The 24,350-nt window shown below is 38.8% G+C and overlaps 1 protein-coding gene across 1 annotated transcript in view; it reads right to left on the bottom strand.

Moving 5' to 3' along the window:
• Positions 1–24,350, bottom strand: part of LOC110983972 (uncharacterized) — a 183,726-nt gene that overhangs the window by 84,708 nt on the left and 74,668 nt on the right. Inside the window, exon 3 of the mRNA XM_087142824.1 lies at positions 10,754–10,867. Within this exon, the coding sequence (XP_086998950.1) occupies positions 10,754–10,867 (114 nt within the window). The remainder of the gene's footprint in view (positions 1–10,753; positions 10,868–24,350) is intronic.

Below are 24,350 nucleotides of genomic sequence, written 5' to 3'. Positions count from 1 at the left end.
TGTAGCCATTTACATCATCTTTGCAGGTTCCTCCGTTCTGACAGGGATTGGAAGCACACTCATCCTTATCTGTCATCCAAAGAAATTAGAAACTAAATGAATTACCCAATTCAAACTGTCCTACACTCAACAAACTTTCAGGCCTGAATTTATATATGAACGTTTTCAACCCTCCACTAAATCCTTCCAACTTACTTCAGCTACATTCCATGCACACTCATATGTATCTGTCATCCATAGATAACTTCAAACTGAAGAAATTGCCCACTTCAATCTTTACTTCAAGCAACAAAGTTTCAGACCTCAATTGATGTGTGAAAGTTATCAACCCACCATTAATACTTTCAACATACTTTAGGTCCTGTCTGCTCGTTCTTAGCCTGCAACATATCTTTATACAAATTATAAGTAAGCAAATATTTGTAACCTACCTGTGCCACACTCTGCCCCTTCATAGCCTGCAACACAGGTACAGGTGTAGCCATTTACACCATCTTTGCAGGTTCCTCCGTTCTGACAGGGATTGGAAGCACACTCATCCGTATCTGTCATCCAAAGAAATTGGAAACTAAACGAATTACCCAATTCAAAGTGTCCTACACTCAACAAACTTTCAGACCTGAATTTATATGTGAACGTTTTCAACCCTCCACTACATTTTAAGAACACTCATACGTATCTGTCATCCATAGATAACTTCAAACCTAAGAAATTGCCCACTTCAATCTTTACTTCAAGCAACAAAGTTTCAGACCTCAATTGATGTGTGAAAGTTATCAACCCTCCATTAATACTTTCAACATACTTGAGCTGCTGTCTGCCCGTTCTTGGCCTGCAACATATCTTTATACAAATCATAAGTAAACAAATATTTTGTAACCTACCTGTGCCACACTCTGCCCCTTCATAGCCTGCAACACAAGTACAGGTGTAGCCATTTACACCATCTTTGCAGGTTCCTCCGTTCTGACAGGGATTGGAAGCACACTCATCCGTATCTGTCATCCAAAGAAAGTGGAAACTAAACGAATTACTCCCTTCAAACTGTCCTACACTCATCAAATTTCAGGCCTGAATTTATATATGAACATTTTCAACCCTCCATTAAATGCTGCCAACTTACTTTAGCTACATTTGAAGAACACTCATACGTATCTGTATCCATAGATAACTTCAAACTGAAAAAATTGCCCACTTCAATCTTTACTTCAAGCAACAAAGTTTCAGACCTCAATTGATGTGTGAAAGTTATCAACCCTCCATTAATACTTTCAACATACTTTAGGTCCTGTCTTCCCGTTCTTAGCCTGCAACATATCTTTATACAAATCAGAAGTAAGCAAATATTTGTAACCTACCTGTGCCACACTCTGCCCCTTCATAGCCTGCAACACAAGTACAGGTGTAGCCATTTACACCATCTTTGCAGGTTCCTCCGTTCTGACAGGGATTGGAAGCACACTCATCCGTATCTGTCATCCAAAGAAATTGGAAACTAAACGAATTACCCAATTCAAAGTGTCCTACACTCAACAAACTTTCAGACCTGAATTTATATGTGAACGTTTTCAACCCTCCACTACATTTTAAGAACACTCATACGTATCTGTCATCCATAGATAACTTCAAACCTAAGAAATTGCCCACTTCAATCTTTACTTCAAGCAACAAAGTTTCAGACCTCAATTGATGTGTGAAAGTTATCAACCCTCCATTAATACTTTCAACATACTTGAGCTGCTGTCTGCCCGTTCTTGGCCTGCAACATATCTTTATACAAATCATAAGTAAACAAATATTTTGTAACCTACCTGTGCCACACTCTGCCCCTTCATAGCCTGCAACACAAGTACAGGTGTAGCCATTTACACCATCTTTGCAGGTTCCTCCGTTCTGACAGGGATTGGAAGCACACTCATCCGTATCTGTCATCCAAAGAAAGTGGAAACTAAACGAATTACTCCCTTCAAACTGTCCTACACTCATCAAATTTCAGGCCTGAATTTATATATGAACATTTTCAACCCTCCATTAAATGCTGCCAACTTACTTTAGCTACATTTGAAGAACACTCATACGTATCTGTATCCATAGATAACTTCAAACTGAAAAAATTGCCCACTTCAATCTTTACTTCAAGCAACAAAGTTTCAGACCTCAATTGATGTGTGAAAGTTATCAACCCTCCATTAATACTTTCAACATACTTTAGGTCCTGTCTGCTCGTTCTTAGCCTGCAACATATCTTTATACAAATCATAAGTAAGCAAATATTTGTAACCTACCTGTGCCACACTCTGCCCCTTCATAGCCTGCAACACAATTACAGGTGTAGCCATTTACACCATCTTTGCAGGTTCCTCCGTTCTGACAGGGATTGGAAGCACACTCATCCGTATCTGTCATCCAAAGAAATTGGAAACTAAACGAATTACCCAATTCAAAGTGTCCTACACTCAACAAACTTTCAGACCTGAATTTATATATGAACGTTTTCACCCCTCCACTAAATGCTTCCAACTTACTTCAGCTACATTTGAAGAACACTCATACGTATCTGTCATCCATAGATAACTTCAAACTGAAGAAATTGCCCACTTCAATCTTTACTTCAAGCAACAAAGTTTCAGACCTCAATTGATGTGTGAAAGTTGTCAACCCTCCATTAATACTTTCAACATACTTTAGGTCCTGTCTGCCCGTTCTTAGCCTGCAACATATCTTTATACAAATCATAAGTAAGCAAATATTTGTAACCTACCTGTGCCACACTCTGCCCCTTCATAGCCTGCAACACAATTACAGGTGTAGCCATTTACACCATCTTTGCAGGTTCCTCCGTTCTGACAGGGATTGGAAGCACACTCATCAGTATCTGTCATCCAAAGAAATTGGAAACTAAACGAATTACCCACTTCAAACTGTCCTACACTCAACAAACTTTCAGACCTGAATTTATATGTGAACGTTTTCAACCCTCCACTACATTTTAAGAACACTCATACGTATCTGTCATCCATAGATAACTTCAAACCTAAGAAATTGCCCACTTCAATCTTTACTTCAAGCAACAAAGTTTCAGACCTCAATTGATGTGTGAAAGTTATCAACCCTCCATTAATACTTTCAACATACTTTAGGTCCTGTCTTCCCGTTCTTGGCCTGCAACATATCTTTATACAAATCAGAAGTAAGCAAATATTTGTAACCTACCTGTGCCACACTCTGCCCCTTCATAGCCTGCAACACAAGTACAGGTGTAGCCATTTACATCATCTTTGCAGGTTCCTCCGTTCTGACAGGGATTGGAAGCACACTCATCCTTATCTGTCATCCAAAGAAATTAGAAACTAAATGAATTACCCAATTCAAACTGTCCTACACTCAACAAACTTTCAGGCCTGAATTTATATATGAACGTTTTCAACCCTCCACTAAATCCTTCCAACTTACTTAAGCTACATTTTAAGAAAACTCATACGTATCTGGCATCCAAATATAACTTCAAACTGAAGCAATCGCCAACTTCAATCTTTACTTCAAGCTACAAAGTTTCAGACCTCAATTGATGTGTGAAAGTTATCAACCCTCCATTAATACTTTCAACATACTTTAGGTCCTGTCTGCCAGTTCTTAGCCTGAAACCTATATTGAAACAAATCATAAGTAAGCCAATATTTGTAACCTACCTGTGCCACACTCTGCCCCTTCATAGCCTGCAACACAAGTACAGGTGTAGCCATTTACACCATCTTTGCAGGTTCCTCCGTTCTGACAGGGATTGGAAGCACACTCATCCGTATCTGTCATCCAAAGAAATTGGAAACTAAACGAATTACCCAATTCAAACTGTCCTACACTCAACAAACTTTCGAGCCTGAATATATATATGAACGTTTTCAACCCTCCATTAAATGCTTCCAACTTACTTCAGCTACATTTTAAGAACACTCATACGTATCTGTATCCATAGATAACTTCAAACTGAAGAAATTGCCCACTTAAATCTTTACTTCAAGCAACAAAGTTTCAGACCTCAATTGATGTGTGAAAGTTATCAACCCTCCATTAATACTTTCAACATACTTTAGGTCCTGTCTTCCCGTTCTTGGCCTGCAACATATCTTTATACAAATCAGAAGTAAGCAAATATTTGTAACCTACCTGTGCCACACTCTGCCCCTTCATAGCCTGCAACACAAGTACAGGTGTAGCCATTTACATCATCTTTGCAGGTTCCTCCGTTCTGACAGGGATTGGAAGCACACTCATCCTTATCTGTCATCCAAAGAAATTAGAAACTAAATGAATTACCCAATTCAAACTGTCCTACACTCAACAAACTTTCAGGCCTGAATTTATATATGAACGTTTTCAACCCTCCACTAAATCCTTCCAACTTACTTAAGCTACATTTTAAGAAAACTCATACGTATCTGGCATCCAAATATAACTTCAAACTGAAGCAATCGCCAACTTCAATCTTTACTTCAAGCTACAAAGTTTCAGACCTCAATTGATGTGTGAAAGTTATCAACCCTCCATTAATACTTTCAACATACTTTAGGTCCTGTCTGCCAGTTCTTAGCCTGAAACCTATATTGAAACAAATCATAAGTAAGCCAATATTTGTAACCTACCTGTGCCACACTCTGCCCCTTCATAGCCTGCAACACAAGTACAGGTGTAGCCATTTACACCATCTTTGCAGGTTCCTCCGTTCTGACAGGGATTGGAAGCACACTCATCCGTATCTGTCATCCAAAGAAATTGGAAACTAAACGAATTACCCAATTCAAACTGTCCTACACTCAACAAACTTTCGAGCCTGAATATATATATGAACGTTTTCAACCCTCCATTAAATGCTTCCAACTTACTTCAGCTACATTTTAAGAACACTCATACGTATCTGTATCCATAGATAACTTCAAACTGAAGAAATTGCCCACTTCAATCTTTACTTCAAGCAACAAAGTTTCAGACCTCAATTGATGTGTGAAAGTTATCAACCCTCCATTAATACTTTCAACATACTTTAGGTCCTGTTTGCCCGTTCTTAGCCTGCAACATATCTTTATACAAATCATAAGTAAGCAAATATTTGTAACCTACCTGTGCCACACTCTGCCCCTTCATAGCCTGCAACACAAGTACAGGTGTAGCCATTTACATCATCTTTGCAGGTTCCTCCGTTCTGACAGGGATTGGAAGCACACTCATCCTTATCTGTCATCCAAAGAAATTAGAAACTAAATGAATTACCCAATTCAAACTGTCCTACACTCAACAAACTTTCAGGCCTGAATTTATATATGAACGTTTTCAACCCTCCACTAAATCCTTCCAACTTACTTCAGCTACATTCCATGCACACTCATATGTATCTGTCATCCATAGATAACTTCAAACTGAAGAAATTGCCCACTTCAATCTTTACTTCAAGCAACAAAGTTTCAGACCTCAATTGATGTGTGAAAGTTATCAACCCTCCATTAATACTTTCAACATACTTTAGGTCCTGTCTGCTCGTTCTTAGCCTGCAACATATCTTTATACAAATCATAAGTAAGCAAATATTTGTAACCTACCTGTGCCACACTCTGCCCCTTCATAGCCTGCAACACAATTACAGGTGTAGCCATTTACACCATCTTCGCAGGTTCCTCCGTTCTGACAGGGATTGGAAGCACACTCATCCGTATCTGTCATCCAAAGAAATTGGAAACTAAACGAATTACCCAATTCAAAGTGTCCTACACTCAACAAACTTTCAGACCTGAATTTATATATGAACGTTTTCACCCCTCCACTAAATGCTTCCAACTTACTTCAGCTACATTTGAAGAACACTCATACGTATCTGTCATCCATAGATAACTTCAAACTGAAGAAATTGCCCACTTCAATCTTTACTTCAAGCAACAAAGTTTCAGACCTCAATTGATGTGTGAAAGTTATCAACCCTCCATTAATACTTTCAACATACTTTAGGTCCTGTCTGCCCGTTCTTAGCCTGCAACATATCTTTATACAAATCATAAGTAAGCAAATATTTGTAACCTACCTGTGCCACACTCTGCCCCTTCATAGCCTGCAACACAATTACAGGTGTAGCCATTTACACCATCTTTGCAGGTTCCTCCGTTCTGACAGGGATTGGAAGCACACTCATCAGTATCTGTCATCCAAAGAAATTGGAAACTAAACGAATTACCCACTTCAAACTGTCCTACACTCAACAAACTTTCAGACCTGAATTTATATGTGAACGTTTTCAACCCTCCACTACATTTTAAGAACACTCATACGTATCTGTCATCCATAGATAACTTCAAACCTAAGAAATTGCCCACTTCAATCTTTACTTCAAGCAACAAAGTTTCAGACCTCAATTGATGTGTGAAAGTTATCAACCCTCCATTAATACTTTCAACATACTTTAGGTCCTGTCTGCCAGTTCTTAGCCTGAAACCTATATTGAAACAAATCATAAGTAAGCCAATATTTGTAACCTACCTGTGCCACACTCTGCCCCTTCATAGCCTGCAACACAAGTACAGGTGTAGCCATTTACACCATCTTTGCAGGTTCCTCCGTTCTGACAGGGATTGGAAGCACACTCATCCGTATCTGTCATCCAAAGAAATTGGAAACTAAACGAATTACCCAATTCAAACTGTCCTACACTCAACAAACTTTCGAGCCTGAATATATATATGAACGTTTTCAACCCTCCATTAAATGCTTCCAACTTACTTCAGCTACATTTTAAGAACACTCATACGTATCTGTATCCATAGATAACTTCAAACTGAAGAAATTGCCCACTTCAATCTTTACTTCAAGCAACAAAGTTTCAGACCTCAATTGATGTGTGAAAGTTATCAACCCTCCATTAATACTTTCAACATACTTTAGGTCCTGTTTGCCCGTTCTTAGCCTGCAACATATCTTTATACAAATCATAAGTAAGCAAATATTTGTAACCTACCTGTGCCACACTCTGCCCCTTCATAGCCTGCAACACAAGTACAGGTGTAGCCATTTACATCATCTTTGCAGGTTCCTCCGTTCTGACAGGGATTGGAAGCACACTCATCCTTATCTGTCATCCAAAGAAATTAGAAACTAAATGAATTACCCAATTCAAACTGTCCTACACTCAACAAACTTTCAGGCCTGAATTTATATATGAACGTTTTCAACCCTCCACTAAATCCTTCCAACTTACTTCAGCTACATTCCATGCACACTCATATGTATCTGTCATCCATAGATAACTTCAAACTGAAGAAATTGCCCACTTCAATCTTTACTTCAAGCAACAAAGTTTCAGACCTCAATTGATGTGTGAAAGTTATCAACCCTCCATTAATACTTTCAACATACTTTAGGTCCTGTCTGCTCGTTCTTAGCCTGCAACATATCTTTATACAAATCATAAGTAAGCAAATATTTGTAACCTACCTGTGCCACACTCTGCCCCTTCATAGCCTGCAACACAATTACAGGTGTAGCCATTTACACCATCTTCGCAGGTTCCTCCGTTCTGACAGGGATTGGAAGCACACTCATCCGTATCTGTCATCCAAAGAAATTGGAAACTAAACGAATTACCCAATTCAAAGTGTCCTACACTCAACAAACTTTCAGACCTGAATTTATATATGAACGTTTTCACCCCTCCACTAAATGCTTCCAACTTACTTCAGCTACATTTGAAGAACACTCATACGTATCTGTCATCCATAGATAACTTCAAACTGAAGAAATTGCCCACTTCAATCTTTACTTCAAGCAACAAAGTTTCAGACCTCAATTGATGTGTGAAAGTTATCAACCCTCCATTAATACTTTCAACATACTTTAGGTCCTGTCTGCCCGTTCTTAGCCTGCAACATATCTTTATACAAATCATAAGTAAGCAAATATTTGTAACCTACCTGTGCCACACTCTGCCCCTTCATAGCCTGCAACACAATTACAGGTGTAGCCATTTACACCATCTTTGCAGGTTCCTCCGTTCTGACAGGGATTGGAAGCACACTCATCAGTATCTGTCATCCAAAGAAATTGGAAACTAAACGAATTACCCACTTCAAACTGTCCTACACTCAACAAACTTTCAGACCTGAATTTATATGTGAACGTTTTCAACCCTCCACTACATTTTAAGAACACTCATACGTATCTGTCATCCATAGATAACTTCAAACCTAAGAAATTGCCCACTTCAATCTTTACTTCAAGCAACAAAGTTTCAGACCTCAATTGATGTGTGAAAGTTATCAACCCTCCATTAATACTTTCAACATACTTTAGGTCCTGTCTTCCCGTTCTTGGCCTGCAACATATCTTTATACAAATCAGAAGTAAGCAAATATTTGTAACCTACCTGTGCCACACTCTGCCCCTTCATAGCCTGCAACACAAGTACAGGTGTAGCCATTTACATCATCTTTGCAGGTTCCTCCGTTCTGACAGGGATTGGAAGCACACTCATCCTTATCTGTCATCCAAAGAAATTAGAAACTAAATGAATTACCCAATTCAAACTGTCCTACAGTCAACAAACTTTCAGGCCTGAATTTATATATGAACGTTTTCAACCCTCCACTAAATCCTTCCAACTTACTTAAGCTACATTTTAAGAAAACTCATACGTATCTGGCATCCAAATATAACTTCAAACTGAAGCAATCGCCAACTTCAATCTTTACTTCAAGCTACAAAGTTTCAGACCTCAATTGATGTGTGAAAGTTATCAACCCTCCATTAATACTTTCAACATACTTTAGGTCCTGTCTGCCAGTTCTTAGCCTGAAACCTATATTGAAACAAATCATAAGTAAGCCAATATTTGTAACCTACCTGTGCCACACTCTGCCCCTTCATAGCCTGCAACACAAGTACAGGTGTAGCCATTTACATCATCTTTGCAGGTTCCTCCGTTCTGACAGGGATTGGAAGCACACTCATCCGTATCTGTCATCCAAAGAAATTGGAAACTAAACGAATTACCCAATTCAAACTGTCCTACACTCAACAAACTTTCGAGCCTGAATATATATATGAACGTTTTCAACCCTCCATTAAATGCTTCCAACTTACTTCAGCTACATTTTAAGAACACTCATACGTATCTGTATCCATAGATAACTTCAAACTGAAGAAATTGCCCACTTCAATCTTTACTTCAAGCAACAAAGTTTCAGACCTCAATTGATGTGTGAAAGTTATCAACCCTCCATTAATACTTTCAACATACTTTAGGTCCTGTCTTCCCGTTCTTGGCCTGCAACATATCTTTATACAAATCAGAAGTAAGCAAATATTTGTAACCTACCTGTGCCACACTCTGCCCCTTCATAGCCTGCAACACAAGTACAGGTGTAGCCATTCACATCATCTTTGCAGGTTCCTCCGTTCTGACAGGGATTGGAAGCACACTCATCCTTATCTGTCATCCAAAGAAATTAGAAACTAAATGAATTACCCAATTCAAACTGTCCTACACTCAACAAACTTTCAGGCCTGAATTTATATATGAACGTTTTCAACCCTCCACTAAATCCTTCCAACTTACTTAAGCTACATTTTAAGAAAACTCATACGTATCTGGCATCCAAATATAACTTCAAACTGAAGCAATCGCCAACTTCAATCTTTACTTCAAGCTACAAAGTTTCAGACCTCAATTGATGTGTGAAAGTTATCAACCCTCCATTAATACTTTCAACATACTTTAGGTCCTGTCTGCCAGTTCTTAGCCTGAAACCTATATTGAAACAAATCATAAGTAAGCCAATATTTGTAACCTACCTGTGCCACACTCTGCCCCTTCATAGCCTGCAACACAAGTACAGGTGTAGCCATTTACACCATCTTTGCAGGTTCCTCCGTTCTGACAGGGATTGGAAGCACACTCATCCGTATCTGTCATCCAAAGAAATTGGAAACTAAACGAATTACCCACTTCAAACTGTCCTACACTCAACAAACTTTCAGACCTGAATTTATATGTGAACGTTTTCAACCCTCCACTACATTTTAAGAACACTCATACGTATCTGTCATCCATAGATAACTTCAAACCTAAGAAATTGCCCACTTCAATCTTTACTTCAAGCAACAAAGTTTCAGACCTCAATTGATGTGTGAAAGTTATCAACCCTCCATTAATACTTTCAACATACTTTAGGTCCTGTCTTCCCGTTCTTGGCCTGCAACATATCTTTATACAAATCAGAAGTAAGCAAATATTTGTAACCTACCTGTGCCACACTCTGCCCCTTCATAGCCTGCAACACAAGTACAGGTGTAGCCATTTACATCATCTTTGCAGGTTCCTCCGTTCTGACAGGGATTGGAAGCACACTCATCCTTATCTGTCATCCAAAGAAATTAGAAACTAAATGAATTACCCAATTCAAACTGTCCTACACTCAACAAACTTTCAGGCCTGAATTTATATATGAACGTTTTCAACCCTCCACTAAATCCTTCCAACTTACTTAAGCTACATTTTAAGAAAACTCATACGTATCTGGCATCCAAAGATAACTTCAAACTGAAGCACTCGCCAACTTCAATCTTTACTTCAAGCTACAAAGTTTCAGACCTCAATTGATGTGTGAAAGTTATCAACCCTCCATTAATACTTTCAACATACTTTAGGTCCTGTCTGCCAGTTCTTAGCCTGAAACCTATATTGAAACAAATCATCAGTAGACAAACACTTTCCACCTACTTGTGCCACAGTCTGCCCCTTCATAGCCTGCAACACAAGTACAGGTGTAGCCATTCACACCGTCTGCACAGGTTCCTCCATTCTGACAGGGATTCGAAGCACACTCATCCGTATCTGTCATCCAAAGAAATTGGAAACTAAACGAATTACCCAATTCAAACTGTCCTACACTCAACAAACTTTCAGGCCTGAATATATATATGAACGTTTTCAACCCTCCATTAAATGCTTCCAACTTACTTCAGCTACATTTTAAGAACACTCATACGTATCTGTCATCCATAGATAACTTCAAACCTAAGAAATTGCCCACTTCAATCCTTACTTCAAGCAACAAAGTTTCAGACCTCAATTGATGTGTGAAAGTTATCAACCCTCCATTAATACTTTCAACATACTTTAGGTCCTGTTTGCCCGTTCTTAGCCTGCAACATATCTTTATACAAATCATAAGTAAGCAAATATTTGTAACCTACCTGTGCCACACTCTGCCCCTTCATAGCCTGCAACACAAGTACAGGTGTAGGCATTTACATCATCTTTGCAGGTTCCTCCGTTCTGACAGGGATTGGAAGCACACTCATCCGTATCTGTCATCCAAAGAAATTGGAAACTAAACGAATTACCCACTTCAAACTGTCCTACACTCAACAAACTTCCAGACCTGAATTTATATGTGAACGTTTTCAACCCTCCACTACATTTTAAGAACACTCATACGTATCTGTCATCCATAGATAACTTCAAACCTAAGAAATTGCCCACTTCAATCTTTACTTCAAGCAACAAAGTTTCAGACCTCAATTGATGTGTGAAAGTTATCAACCCTCCATTAATACTTTCAACATACTTTAGGTCCTGTTTGCCCGTTCTTAGCCTGCAACATATCTTTATACAAATCATAAGTAAGCAAATATTTGTAACCTACCTGTGCCACACTCTGCCCCTTCATAGCCTGCAACACAAGTACAGGTGTAGGCATTTACATCATCTTTGCAGGTTCCTCCGTTCTGACAGGGATTGGAAGCACACTCATCCGTATCTGTCATCCAAAGAAATTGGAAACTAAACGAATTACCCACTTCAAACTGTCCTACACTCAACAAACTTCCAGACCTGAATTTATATGTGAACGTTTTCAACCCTCCACTAAATGCTTCCAACTTACTTCAGCTACATTTGAAGAACACTCATACGTATCTGTCATCCATAGATAACTTCAAACTGAAGAAATTGCCCACTTCAATCTTTACTTCAAGCAACAGAGTTTCAGACCTCAATTGATGTTTGAAAGTTATCAACCCTCCATTAATACTTTCAACATACTTTAGGTCCTGTCTGCCCGTTCTTAGCCTGCAACATATCTTTATACAAATCATAAGTAAGCAAATATTTGTAACCTACCTGTGCCACACTCTGCCCCTTCATAGCCTGCAACACAATTACAGGTGTAGCCATTTACACCATCTTTGCAGGTTCCTCCGTTCTGACAGGGATTTGAAGCACACTCATCAGTATCTGTCATCCAAAGAAATTGGAAACTAAACGAATTACCCAATTCAAAGTGTCCTACACTCAACAAACTTTCAGACCTGAATTTATATATGAACGTTTTCACCCCTCCACTAAATGCTTCCAACTTACTTCAGCTACATTTGAAGAACACTCATACGTATCTGTCATCCATAGATAACTTCAAACTGAAGAAATTGCCCACTTCAATCTTTACTTCAAGCAACAAAGTTTCAGACCTCAATTGATGTGTGAAAGTTATCAACCCTCCATTAATACTTTCAACATACTTTAGGTCCTGTCTGCCCGTTCTTAGCCTGCAACATATCTTTATACAAATCATAAGTAAGCAAATATTTGTAACCTACCTGTGCCACACTCTGCCCCTTCATAGCCTGCAACACAATTACAGGTGTAGCCATTTACACCATCTTTGCAGGTTCCTCCGTTCTGACAGGGATTGGAAGCACACTCATCAGTATCTGTCATCCAAAGAAATTGGAAACTAAACGAATTACCCACTTCAAACTGTCCTACACTCAACAAACTTTCAGACCTGAATTTATATGTGAACGTTTTCAACCCTCCACTACATTTTAAGAACACTCATACGTATCTGTCATCCATAGATAACTTCAAACCTAAGAAATTGCCCACTTCAATCTTTACTTCAAGCAACAAAGTTTCAGACCTCAATTGATGTGTGAAAGTTATCAACCCTCCATTAATACTTTCAACATACTTTAGGTCCTGTCTGCCAGTTCTTAGCCTGAAACCTATATTGAAACAAATCATAAGTAAGCCAATATTTGTAACCTACCTGTGCCACACTCTGCCCCTTCATAGCCTGCAACACAAGTACAGGTGTAGCCATTTACATCATCTTTGCAGGTTCCTCCGTTCTGACAGGGATTGGAAGCACACTCATCCGTATCTGTCATCCAAAGAAATTGGAAACTAAACGAATTACCCAATTCAAACTGTCCTACACTCAACAAACTTTCGAGCCTGAATATATATATGAACGTTTTCAACCCTCCATTAAATGCTTCCAACTTACTTCAGCTACATTTTAAGAACACTCATACGTATCTGTATCCATAGATAACTTCAAACTGAAGAAATTGCCCACTTCAATCTTTACTTCAAGCAACAAAGTTTCAGACCTCAATTGATGTGTGAAAGTTATCAACCCTCCATTAATACTTTCAACATACTTTAGGTCCTGTCTTCCCGTTCTTGGCCTGCAACATATCTTTATACAAACCAGAAGTAAGCAAATATTTGTAACCTACCTGTGCCACACTCTGCCCCTTCATAGCCTGCAACACAAGTACAGGTGTAGCCATTCACATCATCTTTGCAGGTTCCTCCGTTCTGACAGGGATTGGAAGCACACTCATCCTTATCTGTCATCCAAAGAAATTAGAAACTAAATGAATTACCCAATTCAAACTGTCCTACACTCAACAAACTTTCAGGCCTGAATTTATATATGAACGTTTTCAACCCTCCACTAAATCCTTCCAACTTACTTAAGCTACATTTTAAGAAAACTCATACGTATCTGGCATCCAAATATAACTTCAAACTGAAGCAATCGCCAACTTCAATCTTTACTTCAAGCTACAAAGTTTCAGACCTCAATTGATGTGTGAAAGTTATCAACCCTCCATTAATACTTTCAACATACTTTAGGTCCTGTCTGCCAGTTCTTAGCCTGAAACCTATATTGAAACAAATCATAAGTAAGCCAATATTTGTAACCTACCTGTGCCACACTCTGCCCCTTCATAGCCTGCAACACAAGTACAGGTGTAGCCATTTACACCATCTTTGCAGGTTCCTCCGTTCTGACAGGGATTGGAAGCACACTCATCCGTATCTGTCATCCAAAGAAATTGGAAACTAAACGAATTACCCACTTCAAACTGTCCTACACTCAACAAACTTTCAGACCTGAATTTATATGTGAACGTTTTCAACCCTCCACTACATTTTAAGAACACTCATACGTATCTGTCATCCATAGATAACTTCAAACCTAAGAAATTGCCCACTTCAATCTTTACTTCAAGCAACAAAGTTTCAGACCTCAATTGATGTGTGAAAGTTATCAACCCTCCATTAATACTTTCAACATACTTTAGGTCCTGTCTTCCCGTTCTTGGCCTGCAACATATCTTTATACAAATCAGAAGTAAGCAAATATTTGTAACCTACCTGTGCCACACTCTGCCCCTTCATAGCCTGCAACACAAGTACAGGTGTAGCCATTTACATCATCTTTGCAGGTTCCTCCGTTCTGACAGGGATTGGAAGCACACTCATCCTTATCTGTCATCCAAAGAAATTAGAAACTAAATGAATTACCCAATTCAAACTGTCCTACACTCAACAAACTTTCAGGCCTGAATTTATATATGAACGTTTTCAACCCTCCACTAAATCCTTCCAACTTACTTAAGCTACATTTTAAGAAAACTCATACGTATCTGGCATCCAAAGATAACTTCAAACTGAAGCACTCGCCAACTTCAATCTTTACTTCAAGCTACAAAGTTTCAGACCTCAATTGATGTGTGAAAGTTATCAACCCTCCATTAATACTTTCAACATACTTTAGGTCCTGTCTGCCAGTTCTTAGCCTGAAACCTATATTGAAACAAATCATAAGTAAGCCAATATTTGTAACCTACCTGTGCCACACTCTGCCCCTTCATAGCCTGCAACACAAGTACAGGTGTAGCCATTTACACCATCTTTGCAGGTTCCTCCGTTCTGACAGGGATTGGAAGCACACTCATCCGTATCTGTCATCCAAAGAAATTGGAAACTAAACGAATTACCCAATTCAAACTGTCCTACACTCAACAAACTTTCAGGCCTGAATATATATATGAACGTTTTCAACCCTCCATTAAATGCTTCCAACTTACTTCAGCTACATTTTAAGAACACTCATACGTATCTGTCATCCATAGATAACTTCAAACCTAAGAAATTGCCCACTTCAATCTTTACTTCAAGCAACAAAGTTTCAGACCTCAATTGATGTGTGAAAGTTATCAACCCTCCATTAATACTTTCAACATACTTTAGGTCCTGTTTGCCCGTTCTTAGCCTGCAACATATCTTTATACAAATCATAAGTAAGCAAATATTTGTAACCTACCTGTGCCACACTCTGCCCCTTCATAGCCTGCAACACAAGTACAGGTGTAGGCATTTACATCATCTTTGCAGGTTCCTCCGTTCTGACAGGGATTGGAAGCACACTCATCCGTATCTGTCATCCAAAGAAATTGGAAACTAAACGAATTACCCACTTCAAACTGTCCTACACTCAACAAACTTCCAGACCTGAATTTATATGTGAACGTTTTCAACCCTCCACTACATTTTAAGAACACTCATACGTATCTGTCATCCATAGATAACTTCAAACCTAAGAAATTGCCCACTTCAATCTTTACTTCAAGCAACAAAGTTTCAGACCTCAATTGATGTGTGAAAGTTATCAACCCTCCATTAATACTTTCAACATACTTTAGGTCCTGTTTGCCCGTTCTTAGCCTGCAACATATCTTTATACAAATCATAAGTAAGCAAATATTTGTAACCTACCTGTGCCACACTCTGCCCCTTCATAGCCTGCAACACAAGTACAGGTGTAGGCATTTACATCATCTTTGCAGGTTCCTCCGTTCTGACAGGGATTGGAAGCACACTCATCCGTATCTGTCATCCAAAGAAATTGGAAACTAAACGAATTACCCACTTCAAACTGTCCTACACTCAACAAACTTCCAGACCTGAATTTATATGTGAACGTTTTCAACCCTCCACTAAATGCTTCCAACTTACTTCAGCTACATTTGAAGAACACTCATACGTATCTGTCATCCATAGATAACTTCAAACTGAAGAAATTGCCCACTTCAATCTTTACTTCAAGCAACAGAGTTTCAGACCTCAATTGATGTTTGAAAGTTATCAACCCTCCATTAATACTTTCAACATACTTTAGGTCCTGTCTGCCCGTTCTTAGCCTGCAACATATCTTTATACAAATCATAAGTAAGCAAATATTTGTAACCTACCTGTGCCACACTCTGCCCCTTCATAGCCTGCAACACAATTACAGGTGTAGCCATTTACACCATCTTTGCAGGTTCCTCCGTTCTGACAGGGATTTGAAGCACACTCATCAGTATCTGTCATCCAAAGAAATTGGAAACTAAACGAATTACCCAATTCAAAGTGTCCTACACTCAACAAACTTTCAGACCTGAATTTATATATGAACGTTTTCACCCCTCCACTAAATGCTTCCAACTTACTTCAGCTACATTTGAAGAACACTCATACGTATCTGTCATCCATAGATAACTTCAAACTGAAGAAATTGCCCACTTCAATCTTTACTTCAAGCAACAAAGTTTCAGACCTCAATTGATGTGTGAAAGTTATCAACCCTCCATTAATACTTTCAACATACTTTAGGTCCTGTCTGCCCGTTCTTAGCCTGCAACATATCTTTATACAAATCATAAGTAAGCAAATATTTGTAACCTACCTGTGCCACACTCTGCCCCTTCATAGCCTGCAACACAATTACAGGTGTAGCCATTTACACCATCTTTGCAGGTTCCTCCGTTCTGACAGGGATTGGAAGCACACTCATCAGTATCTGTCATCCAAAGAAATTGGAAACTAAACGAATTACCCACTTCAAACTGTCCTACACTCAACAAACTTTCAGACCTGAATTTATATGTGAACGTTTTCAACCCTCCACTACATTTTAAGAACACTCATACGTATCTGTCATCCATAGATAACTTCAAACCTAAGAAATTGCCCACTTCAATCTTTACTTCAAGCAACAAAGTTTCAGACCTCAATTGATGTGTGAAAGTTATCAACCCTCCATTAATACTTTCAACATACTTTAGGTCCTGTCTGCCAGTTCTTAGCCTGAAACCTATATTGAAACAAATCATAAGTAAGCCAATATTTGTAACCTACCTGTGCCACACTCTGCCCCTTCATAGCCTGCAACACAAGTACAGGTGTAGCCATTTACACCATCTTTGCAGGTTCCTCCGTTCTGACAGGGATTGGAAGCACACTCATCCGTATCTGTCATCCAAAGAAATTGGAAACTAAACGAATTACCCAATTCAAACTGTCCTACACTCAACAAACTTTCGAGCCTGAATATATATATGAACGTTTTCAACCCTCCATTAAATGCTTCCAACTTACTTCAGCTACATTTTAAGAACACTCATACGTATCTGTATCCATAGATAACTTCAAACTGAAGAAATTGCCCACTTCAATCTTTACTTCAAGCAACAAAGTTTCAGACCTCAATTGATGTGTGAAAGTTATCAACCCTCCATTAATACTTTCAACATACTTTAGGTCCTGTTTGCCCGTTCTTAGCCTGCAACATATCTTTATACAAATCATAAGTAAGCAAATATTTGTAACCTACCTGTGCCACACTCTGCCCCTTCATAGCCTGCAACACAAGTACAGGTGTAGCCATTTACATCATCTTTGCAGGTTCCTCCGTTCTGACAGGGATTGGAAGCACACTCATCCTTATCTGTCATCCAAAGAAATTAGAAACTAAATGAATTACCCAATTCAAACTGTCCTACACTCAACAAACTTTCAGGCCTGAATTTATATATGAACGTTTTCAACCCTCCACTAAATCCTTCCAACTTACTTCAGCTACATTCCATGCACACTCATATGTATCTGTCATCCATAGATAACTTCAAACTGAAGAAATTGCCCACTTCAATCTTTACTTCAAGCAACAAAGTTTCAGACCTCAATTGATGTGTGAAAGTTATCAACCCTCCATTAATACTTTCAACATACTTTAGGTCCTGTCTGCTCGTTCTTAGCCTGCAACATATCTTTATACAAATCATAAGTAAGCAAATATTTGTAACCTACCTGTGCCACACTCTGCCCCTTCATAGCCTGCAACACAATTACAGGTGTAGCCATTTACACCATCTTCGCAGGTTCCTCCGTTCTGACAGGGATTGGAAGCACACTCATCCGTATCTGTCATCCAAAGAAATTGGAAACTAAACGAATTACCCAATTCAAAGTGTCCTACACTCAACAAACTTTCAGACCTGAATTTATATATGAACGTTTTCACCCCTCCACTAAATGCTTCCAACTTACTTCAGCTACATTTGAAGAACACTCATACGTATCTGTCATCCATAGATAACTTCAAACTGAAGAAATTGCCCACTTCAATCTTTACTTCAAGCAACAAAGTTTCAGACCTCAATTGATGTGTGAAAGTTATCAACCCTCCATTAATACTTTCAACATACTTTAGGTCCTGTCTGCCCGTTCTTAGCCTGCAACATATCTTTATACAAATCATAAGTAAGCAAATATTTGTAACCTACCTGTGCCACACTCTGCCCCTTCATAGCCTGCAACACAATTACAGGTGTAGCCATTTACACCATCTTTGCAGGTTCCTCCGTTCTGACAGGGATTGGAAGCACACTCATCAGTATCTGTCATCCAAAGAAATTGGAAACTAAACGAATTACCCACTTCAAACTGTCCTACACTCAACAAACTTTCAGACCTGAATTTATATGTGAACGTTTTCAACCCTCCACTACATTTTAAGAACACTCATACGTATCTGTCATCCATAGATAACTTCAAACCTAAGAAATTGCCCACTTCAATCTTTACTTCAAGCAACAAAGTTTCAGACCTCAATTGATGTGTGAAAGTTATCAACCCTCCATTAATACTTTCAACATACTTTAGGTCCTGTCTTCCCGTTCTTGGCCTGCAACATATCTTTATACAAATCAGAAGTAAGCAAATATTTGTAACCTACCTGTGCCACACTCTGCCCCTTCATAGCCTGCAACACAAGTACAGGTGTAGCCATTTACATCATCTTTGCAGGTTCCTCCGTTCTGACAGGGATTGGAAGCACACTCATCCTTATCTGTCATCCAAAGAAATTAGAAACTAAATGAATTACCCAATTCAAACTGTCCTACAGTCAACAAACTTTCAGGCCTGAATTTATATATGAACGTTTTCAACCCTCCACTAAATCCTTCCAACTTACTTAAGCTACATTTTAAGAAAACTCATACGTATCTGGCATCCAAATATAACTTCAAACTGAAGCAATCGCCAACTTCAATCTTTACTTCAAGCTACAAAGTTTCAGACCTCAATTGATGTGTGAAAGTTATCAACCCTCCATTAATACTTTCAACATACTTTAGGTCCTGTCTGCCAGTTCTTAGCCTGAAACCTATATTGAAACAAATCATAAGTAAGCCAATATTTGTAACCTACCTGTGCCACACTCTGCCCCTTCATAGCCTGCAACACAAGTACAGGTGTAGCCATTTACATCATCTTTGCAGGTTCCTCCGTTCTGACAGGGATTGGAAGCACACTCATCCGTATCTGTCATCCAAAGAAATTGGAAACTAAACGAATTACCCAATTCAAACTGTCCTACACTCAACAAACTTTCGAGCCTGAATATATATATGAACGTTTTCAACCCTCCATTAAATGCTTCCAACTTACTTCAGCTACATTTTAAGAACACTCATACGTATCTGTATCCATAGATAACTTCAAACTGAAGAAATTGCCCACTTCAATCTTTACTTCAAGCAACAAAGTTTCAGACCTCAATTGATGTGTGAAAGTTATCAACCCTCCATTAATACTTTCAACATACTTTAGGTCCTGTCTTCCCGTTCTTGGCCTGCAACATATCTTTATACAAATCAGAAGTAAGCAAATATTTGTAACCTACCTGTGCCACACTCTGCCCCTTCATAGCCTGCAACACAAGTACAGGTGTAGCCATTTACATCATCTTTGCAGGTTCCTCCGTTCTGACAGGGATTGGAAGCACACTCATCCTTATCTGTCATCCAAAGAAATTAGAAACTAAATGAATTACCCAATTCAAACTGTCCTACACTCAACAAACTTTCAGGCCTGAATTTATATATGAACGTTTTCAACCCTCCACTAAATCCTTCCAACTTACTTAAGCTACATTTTAAGAAAACTCATACGTATCTGGCATCCAAATATAACTTCAAACTGAAGCAATCGCCAACTTCAATCTTTACTTCAAGCTACAAAGTTTCAGACCTCAATTGATGTGTGAAAGTTATCAACCCTCCATTAATACTTTCAACATACTTTAGGTCCTGTCTGCCAGTTCTTAGCCTGAAACCTTTATTGAAACAAATCATAAGTAAGCCAATATTTGTAACCTACCTGTGCCACACTCTGCCCCTTCATAGCCTGCAACACAAGTACAGGTGTAGCCATTTACACCATCTTTGCAGGTTCCTCCGTTCTGACAGGGATTGGAAGCACACTCATCCGTATCTGTCATCCAAAGAAATTGGAAACTAAACGAATTACCCACTTCAAACTGTCCTACACTCAACAAACTTTCAGACCTGAATTTATATGTGAACGTTTTCAACCCTCCACTACATTTTAAGAACACTCATACGTATCTGTCATCCATAGATAACTTCAAACCTAAGAAATTGCCCACTTCAATCTTTACTTCAAGCAACAAAGTTTCAGACCTCAATTGATGTGTGAAAGTTATCAACCCTCCATTAATACTTTCAACATACTTTAGGTCCTGTCTTCCCGTTCTTGGCCTGCAACATATCTTTATACAAATCAGAAGTAAGCAAATATTTGTAACCTACCTGTGCCACACTCTGCCCCTTCATAGCCTGCAACACAAGTACAGGTGTAGCCATTTACATCATCTTTGCAGGTTCCTCCGTTCTGACAGGGATTGGAAGCACACTCATCCTTATCTGTCATCCAAAGAAATTAGAAACTAAATGAATTACCCAATTCAAACTGTCCTACACTCAACAAACTTTCAGGCCTGAATTTATATATGAACGTTTTCAACCCTCCACTAAATCCTTCCAACTTACTTAAGCTACATTTTAAGAAAACTCATACGTATCTGGCATCCAAAGATAACTTCAAACTGAAGCAATCGCCAACTTCAATCTTTACTTCAAGCTACAAAGTTTCAGACCTCAATTGATGTGTGAAAGTTATCAACCCTCCATTAATACTTTCAACATACTTTAGGTCCTGTCTGCCAGTTCTTAGCCTGAAACCTATATTGAAACAAATCATAAGTAAGCCAATATTTGTAACCTACCTGTGCCACACTCTGCCCCTTCATAGCCTGCAACACAAGTACAGGTGTAGCCATTTACACCATCTTTGCAGGTTCCTCCGTTCTGACAGGGATTGGAAGCACACTCATCCGTATCTGTCATCCAAAGAAATTGGAAACTAAACGAATTACCCAATTCAAACTGTCCTACACTCAACAAACTTTCAGGCCTGAATATATATATGAACGTTTTCAACCCTCCATTAAATGCTTCCAACTTACTTCAGCTACATTTTAAGAACACTCATACGTATCTGTCATCCATAGATAACTTCAAACCTAAGAAATTGCCCACTTCAATCTTTACTTCAAGCAACAAAGTTTCAGACCTCAATTGATGTGTGAAAGTTATCAACCCTCCATTAATACTTTCAACATACTTTAGGTCCTGTTTGCCCGTTCTTAGCCTGCAACATATCTTTATACAAATCATAAGTAAGCAAATATTTGTAACCTACCTGTGCCACACTCTGCCCCTTCATAGCCTGCAACACAAGTACAGGTGTAGGCATTTACATCATCTTTGCAGGTTCCTCCGTTCTGACAGGGATTGGAAGCACACTCATCCGTATCTGTCATCCAAAGAAATTGGAAACTAAACGAATTACCCACTTCAAACTGTCCTACACTCAACAAACTTCCAGACCTGAATTTATATGTGAACGTTTTCAACCCTCCACTACATTTTAAGAACACTCATACGTATCTGTCATCCATAGATAACTTCAAACCTAAGAAATTGCCCACTTCAATCTTTACTTCAAGCAACAAAGTTTCAGACCTCAATTGATGTGTGAAAGTTATCAACCCTCCATTAATACTTTCAACATACTTTAGGTCCTGTTTGCCCGTTCTTAGCCTGCAACATATCTTTATACAAATCATAAGTAAGCAAATATTTGTAACCTACCTGTGCCACACTCTGCCCCTTCATAGCCTGCAACACAAGTACAGGTGTAGGCATTTACATCATCTTTGCAGGTTCCTCCGTTCTGACAGGGATTGGAAGCACACTCATCCGTATCTGTCATCCAAAGAAATTGGAAACTAAACGAATTACCCACTTCAAACTGTCCTACACTCAACAAACTTCCAGACCTGAATTTATATGTGAACGTTTTCAACCCTCCACTAAATGCTTCCAACTTACTTCAGCTACATTTGAAGAACACTCATACGTATCTGTCATCCATAGATAACTTCAAACTGAAGAAATTGCCCACTTCAATCTTTACTTCAAGCAACAGAGTTTCAGACCTCAATTGATGTTTGAAAGTTATCAACCCTCCATTAATACTTTCAACATACTTTAGGTCCTGTCTGCCCGTTCTTAGCCTGCAACATATCTTTATACAAATCATAAGTAAGCAAATATTTGTAACCTACCTGTGCCACACTCTGCCCCTTCATAGCCTGCAACACAATTACAGGTGTAGCCATTTACACCATCTTTGCAGGTTCCTCCGTTCTGACAGGGATTGGAAGCACACTCATCAGTATCTGTCATCCAAAGAAATTGGAAACTAAACGAATTACCAAATTCAAAGTGTCCTACACTCAACAAACTTTCAGACCTGAATTTATATATGAACGTTTTCACCCCTCCACTAAATGCTTCCAACTTACTTCAGCTACATTTGAAGAACACTCATACGTATCTGTCATCCATAGATAACTTCAAACTGAAGAAATTGCCCACTTCAATCTTTACTTCAAGCAACAAAGTTTCAGACCTCAATTGATGTGTGAAAGTTATCAACCCTCCATTAATACTTTCAACATACTTTAGGTCCTGTCTGCCAGTTCTTAGCCTGAAACCTTTATTGAAACAAATCATAAGTAAGCCAATATTTGTAACCTACCTGTGCCACACTCTGCCCCTTCATAGCCTGCAACACAAGTACAGGTGTAGCCATTTACACCATCTTTGCAGGTTCCTCCGTTCTGACAGGGATTGGAAGCACACTCATCCGTATCTGTCATCCAAAGAAATTGGAAACTAAACGAATTACCCACTTCAAACTGTCCTACACTCAACAAACTTTCAGACCTGAATTTATATGTGAACGTTTTCAACCCTCCACTACATTTTAAGAACACTCATACGTATCTGTCATCCATAGATAACTTCAAACCTAAGAAATTGCCCACTTCAATCTTTACTTCAAGCAACAAAGTTTCAGACCTCAATTGATGTGTGAAAGTTATCAACCCTCCATTAATACTTTCAACATACTTTAGGTCCTGTCTTCCCGTTCTTGGCCTGCAACATATCTTTATACAAATCAGAAGTAAGCAAATATTTGTAACCTACCTGTGCCACACTCTGCCCCTTCATAGCCTGCAACACAAGTACAGGTGTAGCCATTTACATCATCTTTGCAGGTTCCTCCGTTCTGACAGGGATTGGAAGCACACTCATCCTTATCTGTCATCCAAAGAAATTAGAAACTAAATGAATTACCCAATTCAAACTGTCCTACACTCAACAAACTTTCAGGCCTGAATTTATATATGAACGTTTTCAACCCTCCACTAAATCCTTCCAACTTACTTAAGCTACATTTTAAGAAAACTCATACGTATCTGGCATCCAAAGATAACTTCAAACTGAAGCAATCGCCAACTTCAATCTTTACTTCAAGCTACAAAGTTTCAGACCTCAATTGATGTGTGAAAGTTATCAACCCTCCATTAATACTTTCAACATACTTTAGGTCCTGTCTGCCAGTTCTTAGCCTGAAACCTATATTGAAACAAATCATAAGTAAGCCAATATTTGTAACCTACCTGTGCCACACT

Source organism: Acanthaster planci, linkage group LG01 (assembly GCF_054643075.1).
Source record: "Acanthaster planci isolate LZ-2023a linkage group LG01, COTS_SCS, whole genome shotgun sequence".
In the NCBI taxonomy this organism is placed as follows: domain Eukaryota; kingdom Metazoa; phylum Echinodermata; class Asteroidea; order Valvatida; family Acanthasteridae; genus Acanthaster; species Acanthaster planci.
Note: the sequence above shows the minus strand (reverse complement) of the source record. Positions and strands in the feature narration are given on the sequence as shown.